This window comes from Saccopteryx bilineata, chromosome X, assembly GCF_036850765.1.
Source record: "Saccopteryx bilineata isolate mSacBil1 chromosome X, mSacBil1_pri_phased_curated, whole genome shotgun sequence".
Taxonomy (NCBI): Eukaryota; Metazoa; Chordata; class Mammalia; order Chiroptera; family Emballonuridae; genus Saccopteryx; species Saccopteryx bilineata.
In genome coordinates, this window is record NC_089502.1 from 10,719,816 (window position 1) to 10,733,680 (window position 13,865).

General features: G+C 36.9%; 1 protein-coding gene across 1 annotated transcript in view; it reads left to right on the forward strand.

The window, feature by feature from the left end:
- GPC4 (glypican 4) overlaps positions 1 to 13,865 on the forward strand; it is a 134,172-nt gene that overhangs the window by 77,812 nt on the left and 42,495 nt on the right. The window contains exon 2 of the mRNA XM_066249289.1: positions 6,324 to 6,482. Coding sequence (XP_066105386.1) covers positions 6,324 to 6,482 — 159 coding nt within the window. The remainder of the gene's footprint in view (positions 1 to 6,323; positions 6,483 to 13,865) is intronic.

The following is a 13,865-nucleotide window of genomic DNA, read 5'->3' on the forward strand; positions in this document are numbered from 1 at the left end:
GGAACTAAAACTCCATTTTTAAATTTAACAAGACTGTCACCTCTTTCCCTCCTTGTACTTGTCAAGAGCAGAAACTGGATATGGCAGTGGATCCCAGTAATCTGAGTGTGTCTTGCAATTTAATTCATAAGTGTATCTTGGACCGAATGTGTCTGAAGCAAAGCTTTTGGCAAGAATGTCAAATTACATTTTCAAGTAATGCTTTTTAGAAATGCAGACAGAATAAGTGGTGTGTTCAAGGCTATATGGGCAAAAGTGAAGTACTCGAGGCAGCTTGTTTACACTGTGGGGAAGACGACTGTGCCAGCAGAAACATAAGCCAAGTATCTACCATGTTGTTGTCCTTTACACAGGGTGAGCCTTTTACCATTTGACACATTCTCCCTGGAAGAAAGTTCTTCTCTATAAAATGAAAGCAGGCTATTTTTCTCTTTTTTTATTAGGTATTGTGAGGACTGCAATGTACTTTAGTATTTAGATATAAGAAGGCCCCCATAGGGACTTGCTGAGGGCCTCTGGTCAAGATGGAAAGGGCGGAGTATGAGGGCCCTGTTGGGCTCTTTATAAGTGCCAGTGTGAATGGTGCTATGTACTTTCAGCAGGTTGCCAGTAAAACTTTTATTGTTGTTACCTGTTTTTGAAGATTGTCTCCTCAGTGTAAAATTCCTATGGGTAAGTTTAAACCCCTCAATGTCTAGCACCTTCTCCAATGTAGAATATTACTCTTTCCTGCTGTCTGTTAGAATTTGCTGGCTTCAGCTTGTGTGTGTGTCTTTGAAAGTATTCACTGCAGGTGGGAAAAAGGAAAACTTGGACTGAGAAGCCTATTTTTATAGGAACCAATAAGTGACCTTTTAGTTTATGATATCTGTGAGCCCGTCTAAGACTAAGTGATTAGATTCTTTTCCAAATTCTTGAATTGTTTTGCCTTGGAAATTCAATGCACTTCACAGTAGAATTTTTGCAGGGGTTTAGAAATCAGCTTGAGATGAATTTTAGCCTGTGATAACCTTAAAAAATAGCTGCTGCCTTATTATAATTCATTTAAATAGCTCTGTGTCTTGTTATTCTGAGCAATCCAGTTAATTTTCTTTGTTGGGTGTGAGTGTAATATGGATTACTTATACAGCTGCAGCAAGCACTGGACTCACTGAGGTCCTTTGTATCACTTCATATTATGCATTCAGACTATATTGGTGGAAATCCTCAACCTTGAAACCAGGAGACAACCAGATATGCCCCTGTTAATTATACGTGGCAGTACCTAAGGCCTGCTGCAGACTTGTTAAGCCACTGACCAGGGAGTTTTGCTTTTGGTTATAAAAGCGGTGTTTCAGAACACTGAGCCATAGCAAGCTGCCTTCTTTCACTAATGAGACCTGAGATACTCTGCAGTTTCACAGCTCTAAAGCTCTTAGACACAATGTTCCCCCTCATTTTATCATATTTTTTAGTATTATCTGTTGACCATCGGTTTTATAAAGTGCCAAAAACATTTTCAGTACTTCTGGATGAAGAAGTTACTTGAAGATTGTTTGCCTTACTCCCATCCTTAAATAGTCCTTTAGTGCTGCATACCCCATTTTGTCTTGGCAGTAACACTCTTCCCCACTTTTTAATTACCAGGAAGAATGATCTGGAGCATAGATGATTATGTAATTATTTGCATATGTTCAGTTGACAATCCTGGCATTAGTCAAATCAGTTGTCAGCTCAATTTTTATGTGATACACCCCCTTCCCTTCCCACCACTTTCATGTCTATCATAGGTGAAGACTTATTTCCTCTAAGAACACAGTTGGAAAGCAGCAAAGTCCAGCTCATGGCCTCATTCTATTTCCATGCTTATTAGTATTGTTAGAAAGATGTGCTCTTCATTCTCTATTCCTTTATTTATTATACATGCTTACTATTGACAGATACATACATCTTCAGTATACTCATTCCTGAGTTCCTGAGATCTTGATTCTCTTCAGATACTATTTTTCGTACATGGAACATGGGCAGCAATAGCAAAAGGAACATTGAAACTGAATCCTTGTAAACATCTGTACAAAATTATACTTGGGTTCCTATTCCACACTAGTTAATAGTGGAGTGAGTAAAAGTACCTAGTGTTTTTTTGTTTGTATGTTTTTAGTCATTATGTAGGATAGGTGTGGCCTCTTCCAAACACAGTTTTTGTCCTGTGATAGGAGGAGCAGGGTGTGGATGAACTTTAGGATCTACCATATTTTTCACTCCATAAAACACACCTGACCGTAAGACACACCTAGGGTTTTGAGGAAAATAAGAAAACAAATATTCTGAACCAAATGCTGTGTTAAAATATTTAATAAAATATACCACAATAATGTAAACTCAACAGCAGTATTAACAACCATTAGCACTGTTATTAACAAATGAGAGGAGACTTTAATGTTGTAGTTGTCTGGGAAGCCGCAGCAGCTAAAAAAAAATGAACATTCAATCCGTTAGATCGGTGTTTCCCAACGTGGGGCCCACGCCCCACAGGGGGGCAATTCGATAGTTAAGGGGGCAATTTGAAAATGGACTCGACACGACTTTAACTCTTTTGCCCCGGGCCATTTAAATGCAATGCTAGATATTGGTTCCAAATTTAACAAAAAATGCAATTTTAAATATTTGAGGTAAATAATTATTAAGTATAATTTCGTTTGACGAGACCAAAATATCAACTGGGTGATTGGTGTCATCAAGTAAACTTCGTCCTGGGTTCACTGCGGAGCGTGCCGTCTGCCGCAGGGAACCCCAGACGTTTTAAAAACTCGCTAAACAACGCAGTTATTCTCACCTAATTGGCCCATCGCAACTTCTGTAGTGTTTCACATCATTCAGTTGGTGTTAATTTGAAATAAGTGTCAGTCAAAACTGTTGTAAAAGCTCGTTGATTTAATAAATATACATATATATATTGTATAGATATAATTGGTAAGTATTTGATTTTATTTTTGCCATTATTAAACTCTTTATTAAGTACTTCTTGCACCGGGGCTAGAAAGCAATAATATTTTATAAATATTATTGGAGCTATAATAGTGCATGCATGACAATTTTAATTTTAGAAGCATAACTTTCCAGAAAATTTTGTCAAGTGGAAAAAATATAGATACCTTTTGATTTGCGGTGGTAGTGTAGTAAATGTGTTATATACATTTAAATAAATATGAATTTTTAGTATACGTTTACTCTGTCACATTGAATATATTTTAACACATATTTTAATATTAGTTTTTAATTGATCTTATTTTTATTATAGCCCATAGTAAAATGAGTGGTGCAAGCAAGAAAAAAACTCGTCAATATTTGGAGGAATATTTAAAATTTGGGTTCATACCCGCTGTTCACGATGAGCGGATTCCTTTTTGTCTTTTATGCCAGCAATGCTTGACGAACGAATCAATGAAATGAGGTCGTCTTGAGGTGCATTTGAAGGCGAAACATAGTGCTCATATTAATTCAGATTTGAGTTACTTTAAAACTTTAAAGAGCCCTGGCCGGTTGGCTCAGCGGTAGAGCGTCGGCCTAGCGTGCGGAGGACCCGGGTTCGATTCCCGGCCAGGGCACATAGGAGAAGCGCCCATTTGCTTCTCCACCCCTCCGCCGCGCCTTCCTCTCTGTCTCTCTCTTCCCCTCCCGCAGCCAAGGCTCCACTGGAGCAAAGATGGCCCGGGCGCTGGGGATGGCTCTGTGGCCTCTGCCCCAGGCGCTAGAGTGGCTCTGGTCGCAACATGGCGACACCCAGGAGGGTCGCAACATGGCGACGCCCAGGATGGGCAGAGCATCGCCCCCTGGTGGGCAGAGCATCGCCCCCTGGTGGGCGTGCCGGGTGGATCCCGGTCGGGCGCATGCGGGAGTCTGTCTGACTGTCTCTCCCTGTTTCCAGCTTCAGAAAAATGCAAAAAAAAAAAAAAAAATTTAAAGAAAAATTTTGAAAAAAGAACATTAAAGTCTCTATTTACTGCTCGTACTTCAACTAATAATCGTGTTCTTGAGGCTAGTTATCAAATTTCTTTACTCATCGCTAAAACTGGAGAAAATCACACTATAGGAGAGAATTTAATAAAACCGTCAATATCAGCATTTCTTAAAACGATTCTTGAAAAAGATGCCAAAGATGTAAAAGCTATGCCACTCAGTAACAATTCTGTTAGCAGAAGAATAGACGAAATGAGTGAGGATATTGAAAAACAACTTATTGAAAAACTGAAAACAAGAAAATTCTCCTTGCAAATGGATGAATCAACTTTGAGAGACAGTGAGGCAGTATTGATAACTTACGTAGATATATTGATAAAGGACATTTTGCTGAAGAAATGTTGTTCTGTAAAAGATTAGAAAGCACCACTACCTCCAAAGATATATATAATAAGCAAAAAAACTACTTAGATGTCAGTGATATACCAATGAAAAATATAACATCTTGTGCTGCAGATGGTGCTCCCAATATGATGGGCAAGAAAAATGGCTGCTTAAAATTGATGAAAGATGCGAATCCAGAAATGATTCTTGTGCATTGTGTTATTCAAGGGAAAACTTGGTAGCTAAAAACATCTCGCCTATTCTGAATGAAGTATTACATACAGTAATAAAGTGTGTTAATGCTACAAAAGCTAGTGCCAAATGTGAGCGTCTTTTCAAGCTATTTTGTGAAGAACAAAATGAAGACCATGTGAGACTTTTACTTCATACTGAAGTAAGATGGCTATCTAAAGGAAACTGTTTGAAAAGATTTATGGAACTGTTTGATACTCTTAGTGATTTTTTAAGCGACAAATCTGAAATGAAGTATCTGTTAACAATAGATGGTAAAGCATTTGTGAGTTAGTTAGCCGATATTTTTGAAAAACTAAATATATTAAATAAGCAACTTCAAGGAACAAATAAAACTCTTGTCGATGCAAAAGCAAAGATATTTGGTTTCATTACCAAGATTGAGTTATGTCAGAAACATATTAACAAGAAAAACTTTAAACAGTTTCATTGGCTCCAAAAATGTGAAGTAACTGATACTGCTTTACTTGTTATTGTCAATCATTTGAATATTCTATCGGCTGATTTAAAAGAAAGATTTTCTGATTTAAAACAAATTGATTTCCCAACATGGATGATGCAGCCAACATTAGTGGATTTGTCTGATATATCAAATATGCAGTATCAAGAAGAACTCGCAGAATTGCAAAATGATGAGTCAGTTAAAGCTTTATTTAATATAAAAGGAGCAATGGCATGGCTTTGTGAGGAAACAGAAATCAAATACCCAAATTCAACCAAATGTGCAAGGAAACTATTGCTACCGTTTCCATCTTCATTTTTAGCTGAATGTGGATTTAGTGCTGTAAATGATTTACTGGTAAAAAAAAGAAATCGGCTGGATATAACACAACGTGGAGACCTGAGACTAAAGCTAACCAAATTGGAACCTAATATCTAATCTCTGTGCAGCAAGCATCAAGCGCAAGGATCACACTAAATTAAAATAATAAATTAATATTGAAAAATCTGTATTAAAATTATTTGGAATTTAAATTTCTGTTTTTCATTATATGTTTTGAAATTTTACTTACTGTGTTTTGTTAACAATTTCATAGTGATTTCTTCCTAGAACCTATCATTTATGTTTATTAAGTGAACAAATCAATTTTTTAATGTTAAAAACTATGTATGTTACATAGGGGGGGACATAAAAATTTTAGAAAGATTAAGGTGGGGCATGGCACAAAAAAGGTTGGGAAACACTGCATTAGGTGATCTCCTTCACTTTTCAGGAAAAAAAAAGTGCATCTTATGGAGCGAAAAATACAGTATTCTAAACAAACAAACAAAAAACCCTCCAAGCCCTTATGGCCAAACAAGCAGCCCACGGAGTTTCTCCCTCCCCTGCACCGAAAGCATTTTGCTGCTTGTTTGGGCACTCACTCTCTCTTATTAAAGTGTAAAGTCCCAAAGCTGGAAAAATGATGTCTCATTTGTGTGACTTGCATAGAATGTCAAAGAATTAAAAAAGAGACTTAGGTTGATAATAATTGGCTACACTGATTTCTCCTGTGATATAGCAGAATTCCGGATTGAAAAGTTCTTTTGTCTTATGGAGGTGGTGTTATCAATTTGTTTTTCCAAGAAGGGAATAAATGTTACTAATTTAGTGAAAGTTTCCACACATAAGATGTGGTTCCTCAAGGCTTTTGCAGGAACCTCGCAGACAGAAATGAAGCAGGGTGCATGCACCTAAATCAAATTCTTCCCTCTAGGACTTGATGAACGATGATGGAACCTTGAGTGTCTTACATTTTATTTTTCAGGTGATCATTTGAAGATCTGTCCCCAGGATTATACCTGCTGCTCTCAAGCAATGGAGGAGAAGTACAGCCTGCAAAGTAAAGATGAGTTCAAAAGTGTGGTCAGCGAACAGAGCAATCATTTGCAATCTGTCTTTGCTTCCCGTTACAAAAAGTTCGATGGTATGTATTGGAACTTTGGTCCAAGTAAGCATCCACATGTGCTTTGTTCCTGAATTTGCTTTACACTTTTTATTCAAGTCACATTTAAGAGCTGACAGATACCTTTGTACAGTTGCTTTTTCAGAGCTCCTCTGTTCTCTGCATGTTCAAGTTTTCTCCCAATATGTTCCTTCTTGATGGATGTTAGGGGCAAGTTAGACTTACAGCTTTATTGCTAGAATCCTTCCGGATGCCCTAGAATCTGTATGGTAGGCATTATGGAAATATGGTCACAAGAAGCCAAAAAATAGATTAAAGTGGTTTAATTTAAATGCTTTCATTTCTTTTCTTTGGTGAACACAGAATAGTGTTGTTGACGCACATCATTTAAAAAAACCTTCCTAATAAAAAGCAGGCATCTGAAAACATAGTCAAAAATAGCCATAGAGATTCTGCAGACGCTGAACTTCACATTAAATTTCAGAGTGAATTCCTAGAAGCTCTGTAGAACAAAGACAGGATCAAAGCTCAGTTCTTGAGTTTCCATGCAGCAGCAACCCAGAGGTAGCTACTCAACTATATTCTTCATGAAGCTGATCTCCTTCCTGGCCTCATTTTATTTATTTATTTATTTAATTTTTTTTTTATATTAGTGAGAGATGAAGGGAGGGAGGGAGGGAGGGGAGACAGAGACAGATAGGAACATCAAGCTATTCCTGTATGTGCACTGACCAGGGACCCAACTGGCAACCTCTGTGCTTCAGGACGCTGATCTAACCAACTGAACTATCTTCTGACTTCACTTTAGCTGGTGCTCTGGCTTAGTCTGTCCATTAAAGCTACAATGAAATGCATTTCAATCCTCTGTGCCAAATATGGATTCTCACATGCACACTTTTCTTTAAATATTGAAGAAATAGTCAATATGAGCCAATTGAGAAGCACTTTAATCATACCTGATGCAATGTAACAGATAAAATATTTTAAAAGCTAGAGTATGGGGTCCAAAATACCTCAGGATTCCTTTCTTTGGTGCTGTTCACTGTTTGAAGATTGTTATGAAGTAGATTTAATTTTAATAGGAACTATTTTCTTTGTGCCTATTTTAAAGGCCATTCTAATTACATAGTACCTTTGAAGCATGCTTTTCTTAACATGTATGGTGAAGAAGTACAGTGCAAATTTCTGAGATGCGAAAAGTCTTTGAGTATTTTTGCAAAAAGCTCGTTACCATAGTGAGAACCTGGACTAAATTAGATGTCATATAGTAGAATGCAATCCTCGGCTAAAGAACAGGTTGTATTTCAAATATTGGCTTTGAAATTTGTTATTTGAACCATAGCCATTTTAATATGTTAGTTGGGTTCCAAGCTAGCCCACGAAAGCATATTTTATTTGTAATGTAGCTGAACTAGTTTTTTTCTTCATAGTATACCATATATTGTACCCATTCTTTCCAAAACTTTGTATGCAGACTGAATGCAAATTTATGTTTAGTCTTAATTTTATCTCCTCTTTTCTCTGAATGGATGAAAATAATTTTCCCATACCCCCAACATACATACCTGTATAGTATACTTAACAATATGTTAGCACCACATGAAGATCAGTGTTATTGTCAATAGACATCATTAGACTATCTCTGTCTCCAGGTCACTAAATTATTAGTATGATTATTTCAAAGAATAGTATTCTTTTGACTATGACATTTCTCCTTCAAGACAGTAACCAATGTGTTTTCTTTTAGTTTGAGGAAAAAACTTAGATAATCAAATGGTCATCTTTGAAAACTTGAAATGATTATATTTAAAAACTAGTTGGGGGATTAAGAAGGAAATTAGAAATTAAGATGGAATTTCGAAGGAAAAAGTCCTGCTCCTTAGAAATAGCTAGCCTATTGGTAGCTCGATGGAGTACAGATAAAGCCGTTTTCAGATTCCAAGGCCACCCCATTTCATATTAGATCTGGTGTGGAGCCCACAGACAGTGACCTCTCTTATCTGTCAGATACTGGTTTAGCTGTAGCTGGTCTTTCCCTTTCTCGCTCCTCATTGTTTTATAGCATTATTTGTAAAATTCCAATGTGTAATTTTTAAAAAGCCATACAGTAACTGTTATTATATGTTTTTTTTAATTTTTTTTTTTTAAAAAGGTTGAAAAACAATTTCTCTCACCCTTTCCTTTCAGGCTTCACATTCAATAAATATGTTAACATTGTTTATCAGTTTCAAAACTTGTCACAAATTGATTTGAAATAGCAGTTTGTTTCTTCTGTCTTTAAAACATGGCCTAGACAATAAAGATAGTGAACATAGATTAGCTTTTTTGAAGTAGTTTCTGAAATGTATTTGTGGTGGAGAGAAGAACAGAGCTGGGATATGTTGTGTATTTCCCCCAAGTTAGATTTTCTAAGACAAATGCTTTTATGGTAAAACCTCAGTTGACAAACCATAATCCTCAAGTGGGTACTGCATTTGTTGACTGATTAATCATTTTCAAGGTCTAGATGTTGACTAAAATTGTATAGGGGATATCTTGACTCTCTGAAATCCAAGAGTAGGGTGCTTTGGTTAAAGAATTGTCCAAGCCTTGCCTGACCTGTGGTGGCGCAATGGATAAAAGCATGTTGACCTGGAACACTGAGGTCGCCGGTTTGAAACCCTGGGCTTGCCTGGTCAAAGCACATGGGAGTTGATGCTTCCTGCTCCTCCTCCCCCCCTTTCTCTTTCTCTCTCTCTTTCAAATAAATAAAGTCTGGAAAAATATTAAGAAAAAAGAATTGTCCAAGCCTTTATACAACTAAAGCCTGTATTATTGCTGTGAATGAAAAGAGGAAGTTGGGGAGAGTATCAAGAGGGTAGATAATCAAGATGGGGGCAGTAATGCACCACAAAGAAGGCCGAAGACAAGCAATGAGGAAATAGCAAAGGGACATCTGGAAACTTGTGGTGTCGAGCAACTTCAAAGAGGGCATCTTTTGTCATCTCCATGATTAGTATAAAGTGTTGACCCCATATATAGTATATAGTATATAGTATATAGTATATAGTATATAGTATATAGTTCAAAGTGTTGACCCTGAGCGTAGGCAACTTCCTCTGTCATCAAAACTTTAGTCATGTTTATGAGATACCACTGTTTTTTAAGACAGGAACAATTAATTTTTATAATCTCTTCAGTAAAATAAAGCTTAGAGGCTTTTAGGGGATTAACCTTCTTAATCCAGAAATCATTCCATTTTCCCAGTTTTCCATTGTTTTGCCTCTGTGAGCTCCAGTTAGTTAGCCTTGGTATTTTGGAGCCAGATACGTTATATCCCTTACAGCTAAAGCCTTTGTTGTTATTGTTGTTCAACACTTCTAATTTTTTATTGTTTGCATACCTAAAGAGACTAAAAGTCTATAAGTTAGTTTTTCAGTTGGAAACTGTGAGCATTTTCAGACCTGGTTGAAATACAAAAGACCACTTCTTTAGGCAGCAATAAAATTCTCAGGTTTCCCATATTTTAAACTTGTACTTCTGAGTTTAAGGACTCACCTCTTTTCTACACATTGATCTTCTTGATCCACACTTTAACTTTAGGTGTTCAATACCAGAAATCCACCATCCTAGGCTGGAGACATAGAGCCTGAAAATGGTTGTGACAGTGATAGCTTATCCCAGGCCTCTTGGGCAGTTTTGTGATTTTTTTTTAAAGTAGAACTGCTAATTAACATAACTGAATCAGTTGTGTCATGAATATGGTAATAAGACACTCAGTTCAGGGGCCTTTGAAAGAATTGCTTGGCAAAGGGAATAGAAATAATAGAAGTGGGGCATAATCCGTATTTTGGGACCACAATATAAAGACCCAGCCCAAAATGACTCATTTTATGAGACTTGTTTTTAAAAGGAGCATAGTTATATCAAACAAGTCAAATCGATTAAGATTAGAGCTGCCATGTTAAATATATTTCTGAACTACATAGTGAAAGTGAAGTAACTGCTACAGATATATATTATTGCTTAATTACTAATTCCCCAAGGAAATTGTTAGCTAGATATTTTGCATCTTTAAAGAAATCTTAAAAGAAATAGAGATTGTTGCCTGATACTAGTACTTTGGGAAAACTTGAGCAACTTTGGGCTAGAGGCAGAGCACACCAAATTGTCAGCCTGGTTCTGCTGTGAATCCATAGTGACCTGAAGCAATTAACTGGTCTCAGTTTTCCCATCCATAAAATGAGGGGGTTAAGCTAGATGCTCTCTAAAGACCCTTTCAATTCTGAAATCCTCTGAATCTTCAGAACACATGACTACACCAGCTGCTTTAGTGAAAGGTCTTACAAGATGTTAATTAGCTGTGTGTATAGTACCCTCTATTTCCCTTCTATCATTTCTGAACTCTCTGCTACTCTCACCAGGTCTTTTAAAACCCTCCCATGAATCTGAAGCTTGTTAACTTGCATAATAGTACAAATTTCCTGAATTAGCTTATAATGTACATAAAAGAAATAATTGTTCTATCAGCATGGGCCAAGTATAAATCAGAGTGGCCACCCTTTTCTTAAAGCCTCCTTGTTTTCTCTCATTTCACAAAGGCAGGACATGAAATGCCCCTCAGATTTAGCCAAGTCTGTGTTTTAATCACTGACTGAAAAATTTCCATAGTTCATACTGGCCATTACTAGTGTGAACTTCAAACCAGTGTGGAGCCTCGGTGACTTGAAGGCATCAGAATTCACATGCCTGCTAAAAGTAATAACATCACTGGGAGTGAGTAGGCTGCTCACTTTAAAACATAAGTATATCCAACTAAGTTGTATGGTCATTTGCTAAGCTGAAATTTGTGGAATTTTTCTGACCTCTGGTTTTTCATGGCCATACGGACTTACTAAGGCTTCCTGGGAGATTTTTTTTTTTACATTAAAAAGAGTCTTAAAATAAATATGTCATAGAAATGTATAGCATATGTAAAACATAGGATTGTTTTTTAATCCTCACCTCAGATTTCATTCATTGAGACATCCTTTTAAAGTTTGTTGCTTTCTTTTCAACCCCCTGCTACAGTGCAGCAGGCGACATTTCACAGGAAAAGTAGCTAAGAAAGTATAGAAAAAGGCATGAGGCCTTCTGGCCTTCTAGCAAATAACAGAGTTCTTTCCAGATCATGATAATGTTCTTTGATTTAGTTGGAAAGCACTGCTACTCTTTCCTTTCCAATTCTATTTTCTTTTTCTTCCATGTGAAGGAGAAAAAATGCCAGGTATTTTTGTGAATCCTTTTTATAATCTTTCTGTGAAGGTTGATGAGAATGATCCAATGCCAACTTACTGTAATCAAATCAAGAGCTCAGACAAAACAGACTGTACTTTCAAAGGTTTTCTGCCTTTTGAGTTATCTGAAGTGTGACCAATGGTGGCTTTAGCATTGGCTGTTTCATCCAACTGGAAATGCTTGTGCAGCTTCCAGGGAGCCCTGAGTGAGCACTTCCATTTTGAGCCACTGCTGTTAGCTTTGACTTCTTAAGAAGACATGGCATCAGGAAGAAACAGCTGATAAGTTTGGAAGAAGGTAAATGGAAGAGCTTCAGCTGAAGTACTTTTATCTTTTTTGTTGGTTCATTACACTTTGAGCCTGGGAGGTCAGAATGTTGTTGTCCATTTCTGCCCACTGTCTTTACATGTGTATGTCTGTCCAGGCAAAGACAAGAGCTTATTTGATCCGGCACTGACTCCAACTGATTGACTGAGAGAATTCCCAAGCCATTCCAGCCTTTTTGTTCATTGTCCCTGCCAGTCTCCATTACTTCTCTCTTGAAAGACTTAGGAGAGCAATTGACATTTTTATAATAAATATGTCTCGAATAGGGAGGGTGATACATGATCATACCTTACCTGGAGGTCAGTTAATCAATGTGCCAGAAATTTTGAATAAGTTCATACCCTTTGATTAGTAATTCCACTTCTAGGTATTTATTTCAAGAAAAGGAAGATCTGCACATGGATTTATATATAAGGATGTTTATCACAGCAGTGTTTATAATAAAGAAAGTGGGAAATCAGCCTATATGTCTTATGATGATTATATTATCATCTGTCCTTATGGTGTGAGAGTATGGACTTGTGAAAAATGATGTTTCTGAATATTTTTTTTTATTTTTTATGACAGACAGAGAGAGGGACAGATAGGGACAGATAGACAGGGAGGAGAGAGATGAGAAGCATCAATTCTTTGTTGCGGCTCCTTAGTCTCCTTAGTTGTTCATTGGTTGCTTTCTCATATGTGCCTTGACTGGGGGGACTCAGGGCTACAGCAGAGAGAGTGACCCCTTGCTCAAGTAAGCCATCTTGGGCTTCAAGCCAGTGACCATGGGATCATGTCTATGATCCCGTGCTCAAGCTGGATGAGCCCACACTCAAGCCGGCAACTTCTGGGTTTCAAATCTGTGTCCTCCACGTCCCAGTCTGGCACTGTATCCACTGCGCTACTGCCTGGTCAGACATGTTTCTGAAGAATTTTTAATTGCTTAGGAAATGCTGATAATGCACTGTTATATGAGAAAAGGGTATATAGATACAGTACAATCTCAACCATTTGACAATACATGTCTTCATAGGAAAAAGGAAGAAAATTTGATGAACCATTTTTGCTCCTTTTTAATGGTGGGATTTGGGGTAATTTATATTTTTTCACCCCTTTCCATATTTTTAAAATTGCTACAATTTGAAAAGAATATAGGAAAAATATTTTAAAATAAAATGTAAAACCTGCTTTTGTTTAAAAAAAATGTTTACATTTTAATTTTTTTTCTTAAGTATCACAATGCTCATTGTATACAGTTTGGAAAATGTATTGAAAATGCACTGAATTCTTCAGCAATTAAATTGAATGGATAGAATAAAGAACAATAAAGTTATTTTTGAAAACATAAATTGACTATAAAATATTGCTGAAAGAATTGAGTGAACAAAATTGAAAAATATCTAGAAAAAATTATCCCTGGTCTCCAACACTCCATCACCACTGTATTTGCATCATCTTTTTTCTGAGTGTGTGTGTGCATATAGATAACACATATACAGTACAATAGTACCTTGAGATATGAACAGAACAACATACGAATTTTTTTTAAGATAAGACCTGCGACTCGGTCCGTATTTTTGTTCGAGATCTGAGCGAAATTCTGAGATACGAGTCACGATTCAGGAAGCTGTCGCTAGTTGGCGCATTTGTGCATGGGTCCAGTATCGGCAGTTTGATATATGAGTTGACTGACTTACGAGCTCGGTTGCAGAACGAATTAAATTCCTATCTCAAGGTACCACTGTACATACTTGCAAATTAGAATTATAACTGATTATGCTATTTTTGTGCCCTGATTTTCTCATAATATTAGATCATGAGCAGATAGATTGTGTTATG